This window comes from Leguminivora glycinivorella, chromosome 4 (genome assembly GCF_023078275.1).
Source record: "Leguminivora glycinivorella isolate SPB_JAAS2020 chromosome 4, LegGlyc_1.1, whole genome shotgun sequence".
Taxonomy (NCBI): Eukaryota; Metazoa; Arthropoda; class Insecta; order Lepidoptera; family Tortricidae; genus Leguminivora; species Leguminivora glycinivorella.
The window spans coordinates 1,667,662-1,684,763 of NC_062974.1; the positions used below are offsets into that span (position 1 = coordinate 1,667,662).

A 17,102-nucleotide genomic window follows, 5' to 3' on the forward strand; every position below is an offset into this window, starting at 1 on the left:
GTCGCTCAGTTTTGCCGTGAAGGACGGACAAATAAATAGACACACACACACTTTCCCGTTTATAATATTAGTATGGATTAAAATAAACATTAAGTTAATAAAAACAAAATGCAGTATTATTGTGTGCTACTTAAAACTTTCCTTGTTAGTATAAAACCCGGAGTTCTTAAAAAAAAATAAGAAAGTAGAATCTTAGAGAAAGAAATAAGCAGGTAAATAAAATCAAATAATCCATACTGATTAAACTGGAAAGTGTGTGTGTGTCTGTTTGTTTGTCCGTCTTTCAAGAGAAGCCGCGGGCAAAAGCTAGTAGAACATAAAAGAAAAAAGTAAATAAAAATGCAAAAAGATTGCGTGAGCCGAGATTCGAACTCACGACACTCATGGCGCAAACGGTTCCACCTAGAAGTCAAACCCGCTAGACCATTTGCACATTGTGAAAGACGGCGAATCTTCTGATTCTAATCACCAAATGCTAGTGCCGAAGTTTCGCGCGATGGATACGCGATGACCTTGAGCCATCGCCGTCGCATCGCGTTGCGTCGCCCGTCGCTCACGCAAGACAGAGCGTAAACTCATTGTTTCTGCCGGTGAGTAAGGCAGCCAGAGCTCAACGAGGGAGGACCTACGGAACTAATTAGGAGAATAGATTGTCCTTTGAGTCGTCGGCACCCAGGCCCCTTCTAAGTACCTACAGGTTTGTACAAGTTTCTAATGAGTCGGCAACGCACATGTGCCACTCCTTGAGTGGCAGGCGTCCATAGGTTACAGTGACCGCTTTCCATCAGGCAGACCGTATGCCTGTTTCCCACCTACGTGGTACAAAAAAAACTGTCGTCGAATTCACCTTAAACATTAAAAACTAAATCAAAATCGATTGATTCGTTCGGGAGCTATGATGCCACAGACAGACATGTCAAGCGTCAAACCTTAAATTATTATAAAACACTCCGTCGTTTTTGCGTTGGTGGTTAAAAACAAGAAACTTCCTTCAAAACTATAATAAAACACAACTTTCTATGAAAATTGGTCAAGTGCGAGTCGGATTTCGACATTTCCATACAAACAGGTCATGAGCGCCTGACGAAATGTAATGGCAACGTACATTAAATTTCGTACTTAGATTTCGCGTATATTTCGGAAACGATAAGAGATAGAGCAAAATGGACTTCTGATTTTGGTTGTCGATGGCACAATTTTTTTGTTTTCGTATATATACACCTTTTTTGGACCTATGTGGGCAATATTATGGTCAGTGAAGTTCTAAACGGTCTTAAGCGCCTCTTTTTTAGTAGGAACTTAAGTCATTTTGGAAAATGATTTTTTCTTTTTAACAATTTCTATAACAAACGAAACCGAAATTAATTTCTTTATACCTGTCCAACGCGATTACAACATTTTAAGACGTTTAGTAACTACTTGCAGCGGCAGTGAGTGAAATTCGTAATCGTAGTTTTTTTCTCTTAAGTCCGACTTACGCTTGACTGTAGATTTCTAATAGGTTTTCCTGTAATCTACAGGTAGAGGGCTATCCTGTGTATTTTTTTGAAAATTTTACGCTAAGTAATTTCGGAGATAAGGGGGGGAATGGTCATTTTTTGCGTATTTTCTTAAATTACTTCTAAATTACCAAAATAAAAAAAATAAAAAAATATACTTCAAATGCTTATAAAATGCTCTTTCATTTGATATGTAACACAATATAGTTTTAATAACTTTGATTTTTAATTTTCAATGTTACCCCCAAAAGTGGCCCCTGTGATTAAATTTCATTTAATTAAATTACATGTCCGTCTTTGGGCCACAGGTTTACATATGTGTGCCAAATTTCAAGTAAATCGGTCCAGTACTTTCGGAGAAATCGGCTGTGACAGAGGGACAGACAGACACGCGAGTGATCCTATAAGGGTTCCGTTTTTCCTCTTTGAGGTACGGAACCCTAAAAAAGTGCGTCCCCCCCTCTAACTTTTGAACCATATGTTTAAAAAATATGAAAAAAATCACAAAAGTAGAACTTTATAAAGACTTTCTAGGAAAATTGTTTTGAACTTGATAGGTTCAGTAGTTTTTGAGAAAAATACAGAAAACTACGGAACCCTACACTGAGCGTGGCCCGACACGCTCTTGACCGGTTTTATTTTAATCAAGATAAACTCTTGTAGTTGCTCTCAGGAGATATCATTGATTAAAAAATAATAGTATATAATTATGTGGGATAATTAAACAAGTTTGATTATTGAAAACCATTTATATTCACGTGTTTAATACTTGAACATTTTACGAATAAAGTTGATAACATTCAAGTTGTTTAAAATGACCGGTAACCACCGTCTACTACATGATAAATTACATTTATTAATTCTATCTACCTCCCCCACTAAACTTGTAAACTCTAGGCAAAACATGCAGGTTACAAAGAAAGTAAGTCAACGGTAGACGTTTCCCTTCTATTGGACATGCACAAAACTGTAAAGATTACATATTATTTGTATTAAAACTTGTAAGGGACAATTTGTAACATTTTAGGTAAATTACAGAATAACGGTTTAGTATAAAAACGTTATATTTCGAACGTAACGGTACGGTACGAATATAACCATACTTACCCAAATAAAAAAGCATCTACTACTCTACGCAATAATGAGTTAAGAACTCCCTGATCCATTACGTTTTAAAAATAACGAATAAAGACGTAACTGAACAAGTTAAAAAACCGTTATATTTAAAACGTAACTGTATTAAGCATATCCAAAATAACAAGTGTCTTCGCAACCACGAGTTTCAAACTCTCTTCAAAGTTGTTACGTTTTAAATATAACTAATTGTATTTATAAAATTATATACCTACCTAAGTAGTATTTGATACATCATTGTAACATGTAAAATTAATAAAATTAGCAGTAAAAAATACACGAGATACTAATCAGTGAATACCTAAGATCTTGGTCTGTTCAAATATCGATTCTTCGAAATTCAAGTATGTCCAAAATACGTAAAGGTTTGAGCACGTCGAATAGAAGCGCAATGTAGGGCACAAGTTGAAGCCAATTTTGACCGGAAGACTTTTGAAAAGTGTGCCTTTACCTAACGATTACAAAACTCGGAATAGCCGTGTATAAGCCAAAGATTTATTGTCTAGTAAGTCTAAGGTGGTTCCTACGGCAATTCACAAAGACCGTCAGGCAGGATTTGGTATGAATTTCGATACAGGGTGCAAACTTTTGGCAAGCGCTTCGTAATTTTTTACTTTTAAGTGGTTTTTCTTTTCAAAAGATAATTTTAAGCACGTGAGTTTTCTTTGATAATTTCATATTCTGTGGAGATTTTGGTCTAATTAATACATATTAATTATTCGAGCGTTTTCTATAGGTAATTTAAATTATGACTCAGCACTGAAATCTTATAGAATAGCTTTGTCCTTTTCTGTCACAGCGAAGCATTACTTTTTGTCTCGAATCTAGTTAGTTACACTAACCATCTTGCTACATCAAATAAGTATAATAGAAAATATTAAATAGAATTAACGCGAAAAATAAACATACAATTCACGAAAAATGACGTATTAAAAATACGGCATTAGAAATATTATAAGTATTTAATATTCTGTGAATATATTTTTTCTCTTAATAATTAAACATATGAAGATACATTTATAATAATTAATAAATACAATATTTCACGTCGACACACCTTAATACCCAAAACACAAATAATGTGTGTAAATACCTTAACAACGTCAGAATACTCGACGATTCTCAATAATTTTATATCTAGTCCTGCCCCTTTACTCTTACAACACCTAATGAATAGAATCATATCAGATATATATTCGCAAAAATATATCTAGCAAACAAATATGCACGTTGAATACAAATTATGTTACTTTTAAAACGTAACGGTATACGCATACCCAAAAAAAAACAAGTATCTCCTCACTCAAGAGTTTAAAACTCCCTTCTAAAATAGTTACGTTTTAAAAATAACATACTTATGGAGATACAATATATACATAATATATAATAATATATATTTAAATCACACGTAACAACGAAAGCGTATCCGATACTAGCTCGCACCGCGCAAATAACTATACACTCCTGCCGACCGGATTTCAAAATTTGCCAGTTTCACTTCAATACTGTCAGGATAAAAAGTTCCGCCGGTCGTCAGAAGGATCTTGAAATATCATTAGATCTTACCCTACGCCCATACGGCTCTATGGCTGGTTAGAGCCGTACGAACAACGAATATTAATTACTAGAAACAAAGACAGTTAGAAAAAATATTTAAACAACTAGAACGTTATTTTCGTGGTAACGGTATGCTGATTGTGTTTATCGCTGTAAGGCGCGTTGCCAGCCGATGTTGAGTTTGAGTGTGGCCGGGAGGCAGGGGCTGGCCTCGCATTCCCCGTCGAGTTCGTCGGCCAGGCTGTCGTGGAGTTCCCGGAGCGCCATGAGCGCGGAGCGGGCGGCGCGCTGGCAGCCGGTGTCGCCTTCACAGGTCGTGTCGGCTTCCGAGAGGAATACTAGGTCGCAGGTTGTTGGAGGTGCTTCGCCCTGGAAATTAAAAAATATAACATTTATTTCGGACCACAAAATCCATACAAGGTTAATTAAAACACCTAAATACTAGTACTATGTTAGTTGCCTTAGTAACCTAATTACAACATATTATAAGTTATATTTCAAAATTAGCTAGGGAGAGATGCAAGTTCGACCAGTGTTGCGTGTAGCGACTATCAAGCCTGCCCGCTATCGCACTCAGGATACTGTTGCTGCTGCCAAACACTCTGCGACGTGTTGCTGCGGCACGCTTTCTTAATGTGGCATAGAAACCCTGTACATGAGCGTCCGGAAACATACCCGACGCGCTCGATTACAATTGCAATTACAATATCTTACTGCTGTGTATCAAACAACATGGATAGGACTTATCCAAAAGGACCTCAAAGACGCTCAAATGAGACGACCAAAGACAGACGCTCCTGGCGACGACGTATAAGGAAAACTGACCCCAAGTAAATGTGATAAAGCTAGAAAGAAGACTGCTGTGTATCAAATAATTAGAGTTTAGAGTAGGTAAACTGACATAATATGTAACAGATTCAGTATTATAATAGACTGATAGCGTGGTAGCAGTATTAGCCTTGAGTCAAAGTTTATTTTAGTTCATTAAAGTCTATGCCAAGCTAACATTAAACATTTGACAAAAGAAATGACAATTGACTGTGATGTTGGCTGCATTGAAACAAGAAAAAACTCTAAATAGTCTTAATCAGTACTGGACTCCTTTAGCAATATAGCAATATATTGTGCAACAAGGTAGGTAAGGGGGATTTTTTCGACGAGTGTAATAACTCGCGACAGCCGCAGGCTGGAGAGAGTTATAGACACGAGTTTACAAAATCCTTACCTCCTGAGTTACACACAATATTTTTCATCACATTTGAGAGGAAAACACGGTGAAAAAAAAATCATAAGGCAAAACCTTCAATGAATGGCGGTGTTGTACTGCCCGTTGCTATGGCAACGCGGTCAAGCACAAATCGAAATGGCCGTCACAGTTTCCTGCCAAATTGCAAATTATAACGATTTATCTACGTGAAATTTACAAAATAAATGTAAAACACTGAAATAATTGTAAAACATAAATAAAATGCATTTTTCATACCGTATAATTAAATATTGTTTAGCTTAAATAATAATAGTCAAATTTTAGTTGTGCAAAAAAAATCCTTGGCTGATTGAAACATCCTTTGCCTGAGGTATTGTACGGATTGTATTAATTTTTAAAACTAAATCCATTATTCCCTTGGGAATAAAATAGTACATTATTCTTCAGTACACGTGGACGCAATGAGACCTTTAAACATCAAATGTGATGAAAAAGTTTCAAAAGCATAACCGATTAGAATAAAACAGCTGAGCTAAAACTTTGTGACATGAAGGTGCTGGTGTCAAACAATTAGAAAGATTGTCATATAATAACTATTTTAGATAAGCACTTGGCTAAGGGAGTTAACCGATCAAAGTGCATATCAAAAGCTAAAGTTAAAGAAATAAATAAATATTGGGGACACCTTACACAGATCAACTTAGCCCCAAACTAAGCAAAGCTTGTACTATGGGTGCTAAGCGACGATATACATACTTAAATTGATAAATACATACTTATATACATAGAAAACATCCAGAAGTTGATCCATTAAAGTCAACAACAATGCCAACGCTAGAATCTTGGTATTAAACTGCGGCTCATAGCAATCGGGTAGTAATTGTATCGATAGGTTATGCTCAGGTCTACTTACACAAAGGTAGCAGATCTGATGCAAGCTGCAGAGAGGCAGGAACAGTTGCCCACGGTCTCCGGCTAGCAGGTCGACTCCGCGGCACCGCTGCACGATCTTGGCCAAAACTGGGCAGGCGCCTGTGGCGGGACCTTGAAACAGTTTCATCCATTAAAACATTCAATTATAAACTTGAATTGAAGGTGACTGATTTAAGAACTTTTTACAATGTGTAATCATCACTGGCAAAATTAAATACAATTCGATTTCAAAAAAGGCTTGTACAAGTACGTATAGGTACTTCGAAAAATTTGAATCAATAGGTTTTAAAGGAGATGATAATGCTGGCGGAGATATTTACATACCTGTGGCAACAACCGGTGTGCGATGCCTTCCACTTCCACCCATGTAGCCTTCAGAGAACTGATTCTCAATCTTTCCATTTAAATAGTGACCTGCGCCAATCTCCTGCCCAAAGTCATCCTCTTTATCATCTCCTTTGTTGAACAGAGGAATCTCGTTATTATTGATATCAACTTTCTCTTTCTTGACGGCTACACGCTTCTCTTTCGCCTCTTCAACGGGCATCGATGAGGGTCCCATAGCAGTATCAGGCTTCTGTGTTTGCAAGCTTTGCTTGAACTCTCTCAACGCCTTTCTCATCTTCTCCAAGCTGTACGCTGCTGCCAATCGAGATAGCAGTTTTTCTTTCATCTCCTGTTCTTCTTTGGAGTCGAGTTCTTCACCAGCGTTGGAATATTGTAGTGCTTCATCTACTATCATTCCTTCCATATTCCTCAGTTTTTTTTCGATGTTGTCTAACTTAGTTTCCTGCTCTTGGGCGGTGTTCCTCTTGTCACCGTCACGTACTGCGACAGCTCTTGCGTTGTCTATCTGTATTTCTGTTTCTTCATTTTCAGGACGCTGTACGTAGTTCCTTTTCACATTGCTGTGTTTTCGAAAGGAATTTAACGGGTAAATTACCTCTTTATTGAATGTGTCGAAGTATTGTTTTCTCAGCTTATTTTCATTAAAATCATTAAAAGATACAGATTTCTTCTTACGCTTATCGATCCCGAAGTAGGTGGACCAGTCAATGGATTTCTTTTTAATGGTAATAGGTTTTTCATTGTCACTATGATCGTGATCGTGCACATGCTCTACTTCCTTGCCAGATATACCAGGATGGTGTAAATTATGATGATGTTCATGACTACTGTCATCGGGTGAAGAAGAAACATTCGATCGTTCGTTAGTATGGTTATGAGTTATCGATGCAAGTGGCGGTTTGGCATCATATGAGTTTCCTTGCTGATCACTGCTTCTCTTAACAGGGTTCTTAATAAGCTCAGGTTCGGAATCACCAAATAATTTCGATAAATCTTTAAGAATTTTCGGATCAGTACCAGAACTGCTTCTGAACCTTTTTGAAACTTCACGCTTATTCTGATCTTGGGCAAAACGTTTCTTCGTTTTTGGTTTACCCCAGTCGTAAGGTCCACTGCTGCGCTTGGTCACGGGAAAACGTTTCTCGATGACATCGTATCGATATTGGTCGTCATCCGCCAAATCCGATAGACTGTCGTCATCTAAAGGTTGAAAAGCGATTGCGTATTCTTCACGCAAGTCCTCATTTTCATCATCAGGCTGGTCGTAGTTAAAATTATTGAGGTCTACAGGGCCTGGTAAAACTTTTGAGTCATCAAAATTTGTCATTGGAGCGTGTTCGTTTTCAGCATCAGGACTTCTCTTTTTCTTAAACGCAATAGGGCCCCAGTTGTCAGGGTATCGTTTCTTAACGATCTTTTCTTTGTAAAGCTTGACTACTCCTTGTGGAGCCCCTTCTGTGTTATGTTTGTTGTTTTTGTACTTTGACCATAATTGGCCTAGCAGCAAGGCGTATTCAGCATCATTTTCGGCACGGTCTTGCTGTACTTCTTTAGAATTTTCAGCCTCATTCCTATCAGTAAACAGATCCCTAAGTCTATCATTGTCAGAATGATGGCTCCTCTCTCGGAAAGCTGACTCCTTTCTGTTCACCTCCACTGGGCCTAAGTGGCTGCTCTTTTTCTTAACTAGTTTGTACTCATAACCTTCGACGGGTCTGTCATTCTCTTCTAGAAGCTTCAGAATGTAGTTTGTGGCCGGATCTTCTTCTAAATCTTCGGGATCCATAGTATAATCGTTATCTGGAAAAAATATTACATTCCTATAAGTTATTTATTAAGTCTTCGTATTAAATTTGATGAAACATCTAAATCACAGTATTTGAAAAAACGCACGGTAACCGTGACTGCAGAATTCTTATACTAAATCTGAACTGGTTTAAAATAAGTAGGTACCTGGTCAGGGTATGTTCTGTCCTTATGGTATTATCCTTGTTCAGTTGTATGTAACCCATTGGAGGAATCAGCTCATACATGTCCCCTTCCCCTCTGTTGCCATTGCAAAGCCTTAAGCGCTCCGCAAAAGTCTCCCCGCATAGTGCTAGGACTAAGACCTTTAGAAATGTCGGTATGTTAACAAAACCCACTTGGAATGTATCCCATTGGAGGTATAATCTCATACAGACATAGTCCGGAGCCATGGGAGGCCCCCTCTTCCGCTGTCGCCGTTGCAAAGCCTCGAGAGCGCCGCGGAGAGACCCACCTCTTTAACCGTACGGTGACTGGCACTAAGGTCGCTGAGACGTCTAGAAATGTCAGTATGTTAACAACCCACCTGGGATGTATCCCATCGGAGGTATAATCTCATACAGATCATAGTCCGGAGCCATGGGAGGACCCCTCCCCCGCTGTCGCCGTTGCAAAGCCTCGAGAGCGCCGCGGAGAGACCCACCTCTTTGACCGTACGGTGACTGGCACTAAGGTCGCTGAGACGTCTAGAAATGTCCGTATGTTAACAAAACCAACCTGGGATGTCTCCCATCGGAGGTATAATCTCATACAGATCATAGTCCGGAGCCATGGGAGGCCCCCTCTCCCGCTGTCACCGTTGCAAAGCCTCGAGAGCGCCACGGAGAGACCCACCTCTTTGACCGTACGGTGACTGGCACTAAGGTCGCTGAGACGTCTAGAAATGTCAGTATGTTAACAACCCACCTGGGATGTATCCCATCGGAGGTATAATCTCATACAGATCATAGTCCGGAGCCATGGGAGGCCCCCTCCCCCGCTGTCGCCGCTGCAAAGCCTCGAGTGCGCCGCGGAGCGATCCGCCGCGCTCCGCTGCGGACGTGCCCGTCAGCGCTAACGCTAGGACCCATAGGACCCATGCTGCAATCATCTGTTGACAAAAGTTACGGGTCATTAATTTTGTGTTTCTTAATTTTTAAGATGTACAGTAACTTTAAAGATGGAGTCATACATCATTTTTAACCTCCGACGCAAAAACGACGGGGTGTTATAAGTTTGACGTGTCTGTCTGTCTGCCAGTCTGTCTGTCTGTCTGTCTGTCTATCTGTCTGTCTATCTGTCTGTCTGTTTGTCTGTCTGTGTGTGTGTTATCTGTGGCATCGTAGCTCCCGGACGGATGAACCGATTTAGATTTCGTTTTTTTTGTTTGAAAGCTGAGTTAGTCGGGAGTGTTTATTATTTCCCTAAATTTTACTTAGGAATATTGGAATTGAGATTAAATTTAAAATTCTATATCCAGTATCTGGTACATCGCGACCATAGTAAATGGCGACCGAATAAAGGCACCTCAAAAAACTATTACATATTTATTTATATTAATTATGAAAGTCATTATCAAAGACGTCAGTTAAAACAATGATTTTTTTTCTCTTTATTACTCAAAACTGTCGAAATTTTCGCTTTTCGCCTGTTATTTCTAACAAAAATTATAAAATCATTATAAAAGGGTGTTATCCTGAAATTCCATTTTCAGCGTCGCAAATTTCCGTCTTAATTTTCTCTGTAGATGATATCAACATCTCGTTTGACATTCAAGCAATGTCTTTCACGAAATCCCACGAATATTTTATTGCCGACTATAGGAAAGGCTTCTGCAAAAGTTCCATTAAATGCCACGTGATATGTAATTACTGGCAAATAACTCCTGATTTCAATTGATCGAACTTATGTCACAATTGATCTTGCCATTAAACGTAATTAGTTTAAGTCGTTTTATCGAAAAAAAAAAAACGAAATATTATATACGATATTATCGTGAGCGTTTGTGTTTTTGTACCCCGGCCCCGTAGCCGAATGGCATTTCTACGATTGGAAACGAAAACGAAACGCCGCGAAAGGTAGTATAGTATGGCTCTTGGCGCGACAGAGCGCGCAAGAGCGATAGAGATAGATACCTACCTGCGAGCGTTTCGTACGCACGCTGATCATCAAGCATTTTGTTTAAAATAAATGATTTGAAATAAATGTTTAAATGTTTAAAAATACCCTTTTAATCGCCCGTCAAGTACAGAAGCCGCGTTCGAATTTTCGAAAGGCAGAATAGTTATTTGTTATACAAGGGGGCAAAGTTGTATTTTAACGCCGAGTGTGGAATTGAAAAATGAGCAAGTGAAAGGATTCTATAGTTGAACCACGAGCGAAGCGAGTGGTTCGAGAATAGAATCCTGAACTTGCGAGTTTTTTAACACACGAGAAGTAAAATACATTGCACCCGAGTGTAACACAAAACTTTTCCCCTCACTATAGCGACTATAGCGAGGAAACTACAACGCAAAAAATGCATCACTGTTTCCAGTAATTCCACAGGTGGTAAATCATCTTTATTGCTAGATTTACCTACTTTATCAATGTTAAATCAGTTAATGTGACTTTATTCGAGGTCAAATTACTTTACCCACTAGTGGATAAAATGCGTTTTTACCCGCTGGTATTAAAGGACAAAACACGTGTTTCCGAGCTAGTGAGGGGAAAACATTATTATTTATTATTCAAAAGTAAAATGAGAAACGTTCAGAGATGCGATTTATTTGAAATAATTCTATTTAAAATGCAAATACAAAATGCAAAATACCTATTTTCTATTTTGCATTTAAATGCCTTTTAGTAAAAAACATTTTGTATTTTATTTGAAATACTTTTTGAGATGTATTTTGCATTTTTAATATGCATTTCAAAATGCAAAATACTTTATGATTAAATTAAGTTTAGCCAACATTACCAGTCAAACAAAATGTGAACAAATGAAGCTTGTATTACCGAATTTGACCGATAGAGGCGCCTGCTAGCCATGCGCGCCTGACTGACTAGTGTCAATTTGACACTGTCAATGTCAAACGAAAACGAATATTATCTAGGCTCGTAGAATGTGATACCACAAAATTCCTAGGTTTTATTTTGGATGATCGATGTACGTGGAAGAATCATATCGATAAAGTGTGCTCGAAAATAAATAGATTTGTATATGTATTATGGCGATTGACACGCATTACAGATATGAAAACTGCCATAATGGCATACCATGCTTTTGTGGTATCCAATCTAAGGTATGGTATATTAATCTGGGGGAATTCATCGTTTGTAAAGAATACCCACGTAGCGCAAAAACAATGTATCAGAGCAGTCTGCAATATGCCTCGTAGAACTTCTTGTGTGTATCCTTTTATCAACCTAAAATTGTTAACAGTGCACTCAATTTATATATACGAAGTTTGTGTTTTTGTTAAATTGCACCCTGACATGTTTATCGTGAAAAAAGATATAACGCACTTTAATACTAGATATCCTGACAGACTAGTGCTCCCAAGAATGAACACAGTTATGAAAAACAAAAATTGTTACGCTATGTGTGTCAAAATATTTAACAAACTGCCTAATGAACTTAAAGAACTACCACTCAACAAATTCAAAAATCAATTGTATTCTTATCTTGTTGACAAGTGTTATTATAGTCTGAAGGAATTTTTAGATTATTAGTTTAACATCCATAATTTACAATAGTCTACGTTTATAATTATACTTATTAGCTTTTAACAAGTAGGTACATACACAATAATGCATGTTTGTTGGCTAACAATAATAATATATACCTAAACATGAAATACAAATTAAAAGATTTTCCATGAAAATAATTTAATTTGTTCATGACTTAAACTTAGACTTAGAATATCACAATTTGCATGGCTTTTTAAAGCCTAAATGTGTTTAGCTCTAATATTATATATTTAACACCATTGTATACCACATTTAATGGCAAATAAATCAAATCATTTCATTTCTATGGTAACTGACGCCGACGATTTAACGGATTTATTGTTTGCTGGACTGCTGGTGCTGAGTGCTAATGACTGATTTTGATTTAATTACCTACCTACTTTTAAGTGTTGAGTTATTATTCCTATAGTAAAAATCTTAAGCTATAAGGTAATGGCGCCTATTAACGTGGTACTTAAGGAAGATTTCAAAAGATTCCAAAAAATTAAGGGTATCAAAGCTCATTAACGACCACAAATATTTTTTTTATGGAAGAGTATTTATTGAACTATTAGTTTTGAAGAGTTTTTGGATCATTTTAGTTTATTATATGTCATAAAATGATTATTGAAGCCAACATACCTACATTTTCTATTACCGTGGTAATGAACAGGCTGCAGTTCTATTAACGCGAATTGAGATTTCATTACCGAGGGTATGAATGACAGTGTTTTTCTGCCATCGGTAAATAGAAACCCATCTCAAAATTCGGAGCTTAATACCGACGGTTGAATATACAAATTATGACAAATACATATACCTATAATATCCTCCTTTATGAATACCCACAGAAGACTCAGTTTCACTTAAGAAATCTGTACTTACGGTACACTAAATGTCATATTTTGATACAAGACTAATATGTCGCTCGGTAATAGATACTTCTATAGGGACCTATTACCGACCCAAACAAATATTGCATGGATCGGTAATAGATTCTTATATATTCTATTACCGAGGGTTATCTGATCGTACCATCGGTAATAGGCATAAATTGGAGTATTATAAAATCTAATTCCGACCAATAAAAACAAAGTCATACAGATGTATTTTCATTACAAATCAAAATAAAATATTGCAACCTTATATTAAAACCAAGTTTACATAACTGGTAAGTAAACATCAGACTTTATGTCAATGTTTAAAAAAATTTACAAATTATCGGTTTTCACAGAAACTACGAAATCAGTCATGAAGTTTTTGCTAAAAATTAAGGTTTTGTTGAATAATTTTCATACCGCGTAAATAGTTCTTTGATAGCGTGAATAGATCAAGATTGAAATAACTGTAAGACAATATATAACTGATCACATATACTTAAAATAAAGCAAAAAGAACTAATATCACTACTTTAACTATTACTGTGGTATACCACAGTAATAGAATCTACTCACGAAATGGCGCCTTTCACCGCTGTCTTTTAATATCCACTTTAAACACATTTCCAGGCTAAACAATATGTAAAAAGTACTCAGAAGTCATGTAGAAAACTATAAACAATAATTTAAAATGCATAACTTTCACCTATTTGCCATAATTATTACGTAAACTACTAAATGAGATTGGAGTTCACTTAGGTTTAGCGTCACGCGTCAGTATGACACAACCTCTTCTCGCGGCCCCGTGGCAAAAACTGTCAAATAGCGAGCGTCTTCTTTCATTCACACTCTCTATCGCCTATATGTGCGTTAGTCAACTAAACAGGCTTCCTTTGTGTGAGTAACTTTTTTTAGGAAATTGGTCGGTTTGCCTATAAAATGCGTATTTGCAAATGCGGCGGTAATGGACGTCGATTTCGATACCCGCGTAACCCGCGTTAATAGCCGCCGTTACCTTAGAATGAAAATAAATAAAGAGCATTTAGGTGATATAAGTATGAAATATAAGAACTAGATGCACAATCAACCTTGATTGCCTACTGATAAATATGACCAAAATGTCATTCATTACTTTCATAATTTTTGCCATGTTATTAGACGTTTTTGTTCGGCATTGTGACTCTATTTCTGATGATTATTAATACCGAAAATAAATAAAAATATCTGAGATTTGGTCAAAAGGTATTTTATTTTCAAAAAGTATTTTGAAAATACCTATTTGAAACGTTATGAAAGTGTGTGGAGCGAAAGTGGTTTGTCAGGATCGTAGTAAATGGAAATCCGTGATCTCTGCCTACCCCTCTGGGAAACAGGCGTGATTGTATGTATGTAGAAAGAGCGCAAATTGAACGTAAATAAACTATTTTTATAATTTTTTTGTTGTGAAAAAAAAAATTTTTTTGAAGAAAAATGTAAAAAAAATATGTATACCTAATGCAAAATCTTAAGACTGAAGTGATGATCAAATGAGTCAAAAAGTATTAAAGTCTAGATAGAAATGAGCGGCATCATGAGTATCATGACAGTCGAAATGTATGAAACAGCCAAATATTTTTTTACGATTTTAGCATTGGTCCCATAATAATAAATCTTGATATAGATAGTGAAATATAAATAGTGAAGTTCTTAACCCGTCATACGGAAATAAATAAATATTATAGGACATTATTACACAGATTGACTGCGTCCCACGGTAAGCTCAAGAAGGCTTGTGTTGTGGGTACTCAGACAACGATATACATAATATACAAATACTTATATAACACCATAACGAAGTTTATGGTACCAGGTCGGTGTCTGCGGGCAAGCTTGTGCCGAGGGTCACTAATTACTACGGCGATAGGTGTATTCAGAAACGCCTTCCCTAATACATACATATTTACTCAACAGCCTGCCCTCTGACATCAGACAGGAAACATGTAAAGTGAAGTTTGCGAAAAAGCTACGTAGTTACCTTAAAAACTGCATATAATAATTAATTATAGACAATATATTATAGATTATATATACAATCCCAGATAGATTTATTACTGTCCTGACTTTCGCTTACTTTATATACGCTATATACATGATAATAGTGATAATGTAAGAGAGTAGAGACTGCTCGATCCCACAGTCAGTCAAACCGTGAAAACTGTTTTGTGGGACACTGTTCTAATGTAAACTGTTTATTTGTGCGTTAATAAATAAATAATAAATAAAATAATTATATACATAGAAAACATCCATGACTCGGGAACAAATATCTGTGCTCATCACACAAATAAATGCCCTTACCGGGATTCGAACCCGGGACCGCGGCTTAGCAGGCAGGGTCACTACGCGCTAGGCCAGACCGGTCGTCACGGAAAATACACGTATTACCTACACGATCGTATGGTGTAATGAAACAATATGATGATGAATAAAATATTACCTAATCATGTATTTTTATAAATGATAAACGAGAATTTATATAACGTTTGACAATCTATTATTAAGGTTTTTCATTATTAGATTTATGCTTTTACTAGATTAATAGCGAAGTACATCCTCCCTCAGGGAAATATATAACGAAGTTCGCTCAGCAACATATGAATATTTGATGCCGCGGGCCACGGGCGCAAGCCAATCGCAAAAATATCAACTCGGTCTAATATTTATACGAGGGACTTGAAAATATGTTCAAACTTTAGAGGAATACCGTTATTTTAAAATGTTGAATAATATCATGAAATATTTTCAACGTTTAATGAAATGATGGAAATATTTTATAGAAATAAGTAATTTATAGCCACTCGAACTTCCTTTTTTACGCACGTGTATCGTAATGCAACCGCCGTTTAAGAGGTTAAAAAAGGCGAGTGGCGTGGGTAACACGAACACACAAATTTTAAATGTTGAATGTTATTTTTTAAAACTACGTATATTCGTCTAAGAAAAATATTTACTTTTATTAAACTGCTTTTATAAAATACACCATTTTCAAACTTCAAGAAAATTGTGACCATATTTAGCAAAGGAACACTAAAAAGTTGATTCACTCCTTTGAAATAAAAACGCGAATGCACCTCATGCGATTCACGGAGAATATCATTTCATTTTTAAAGAAAATGTAAACAGACTTTTCTTTGTTTAAAATCTTGAAATATGAATGTAATCTAAGATTAAGATGGTAATAGAGAGTAGAATAACTGTTGAGTTTTTTTCTTAAGCATTTATTATGGAAATATTATTCGTTTCTTAGACAGATACAATTTAAATGCGGGAAAGTGTCCAAATATTCGAATACGTTCTCGAAAAATGTTAAATTACACGTAATACCTTTAAATGAAGTTTTTTGTAAATGAAGAATTCGTTGCTTGTCTATAGTTACGATTGATATATGGATACAAAATAATACATAATAATTTTTTTGGGACTTAATGACGATTTTTCCGTAAGGAAATCTCTTTACATAGATAGATAGTGATACGTAAATATTGGTAAATATTATGTAATACTGTAAAGTTTATCTATGAATAAATAAATAAATGATATAAACAGGAAAATACATATACCTAGTTACCTATTCAATGACAAATAATAAACATCATCACTAAGGCATCGGGGTTATTTTAATTTTATAATTCTTTTTTATTCATATGAAATGTCTATTTAAGTATAACTAAATAAAATAAATAAATATTATAGGACATTCTTACACAGATTGACTGAGTCCCACGGTAAGTTCAAGAAGGCTTGTGTTGTTGCAGGTACTCAGACAACGATATCCATACTAATATTATAAATGCAACCGTGTGTGTGTTCTGTCTGTTTGTCCGTCTTTCACGGCCAAACGGAGCGACGAATTGACGTGATTTTTTAAGTGGAGATAGTTGAAGGGATGGAGAGTGATATAGGCTACTTTTTGTCTCTTTCATATATATCGTCGCGTTGTTATCGTCGTGCTGCTTAACGCCTACATACATTCTTCTATGACATTATTTCACCACCATTTTCCCTACTTAC

The 17,102-nt window shown here is 36.3% G+C and overlaps 1 protein-coding gene across 1 annotated transcript in view; it reads right to left on the bottom strand.

The window, feature by feature from the left end:
* LOC125225145 overlaps window positions 1-17,102 on the bottom strand; it is a 59,041-nt gene that overhangs the window by 14,208 nt on the left and 27,731 nt on the right. Inside the window, exons 2-5 of the mRNA XM_048128717.1 lie at window positions 9,391-9,574; window positions 6,655-8,478; window positions 6,311-6,441; window positions 4,338-4,559 (exon numbers count right to left, since the gene is read on the bottom strand). Of these exons, the coding sequence (XP_047984674.1) occupies window positions 4,338-4,559; window positions 6,311-6,441; window positions 6,655-8,478; window positions 9,391-9,574 (2,361 nt within the window). The remainder of the gene's footprint in view (window positions 1-4,337; window positions 4,560-6,310; window positions 6,442-6,654; window positions 8,479-9,390; window positions 9,575-17,102) is intronic.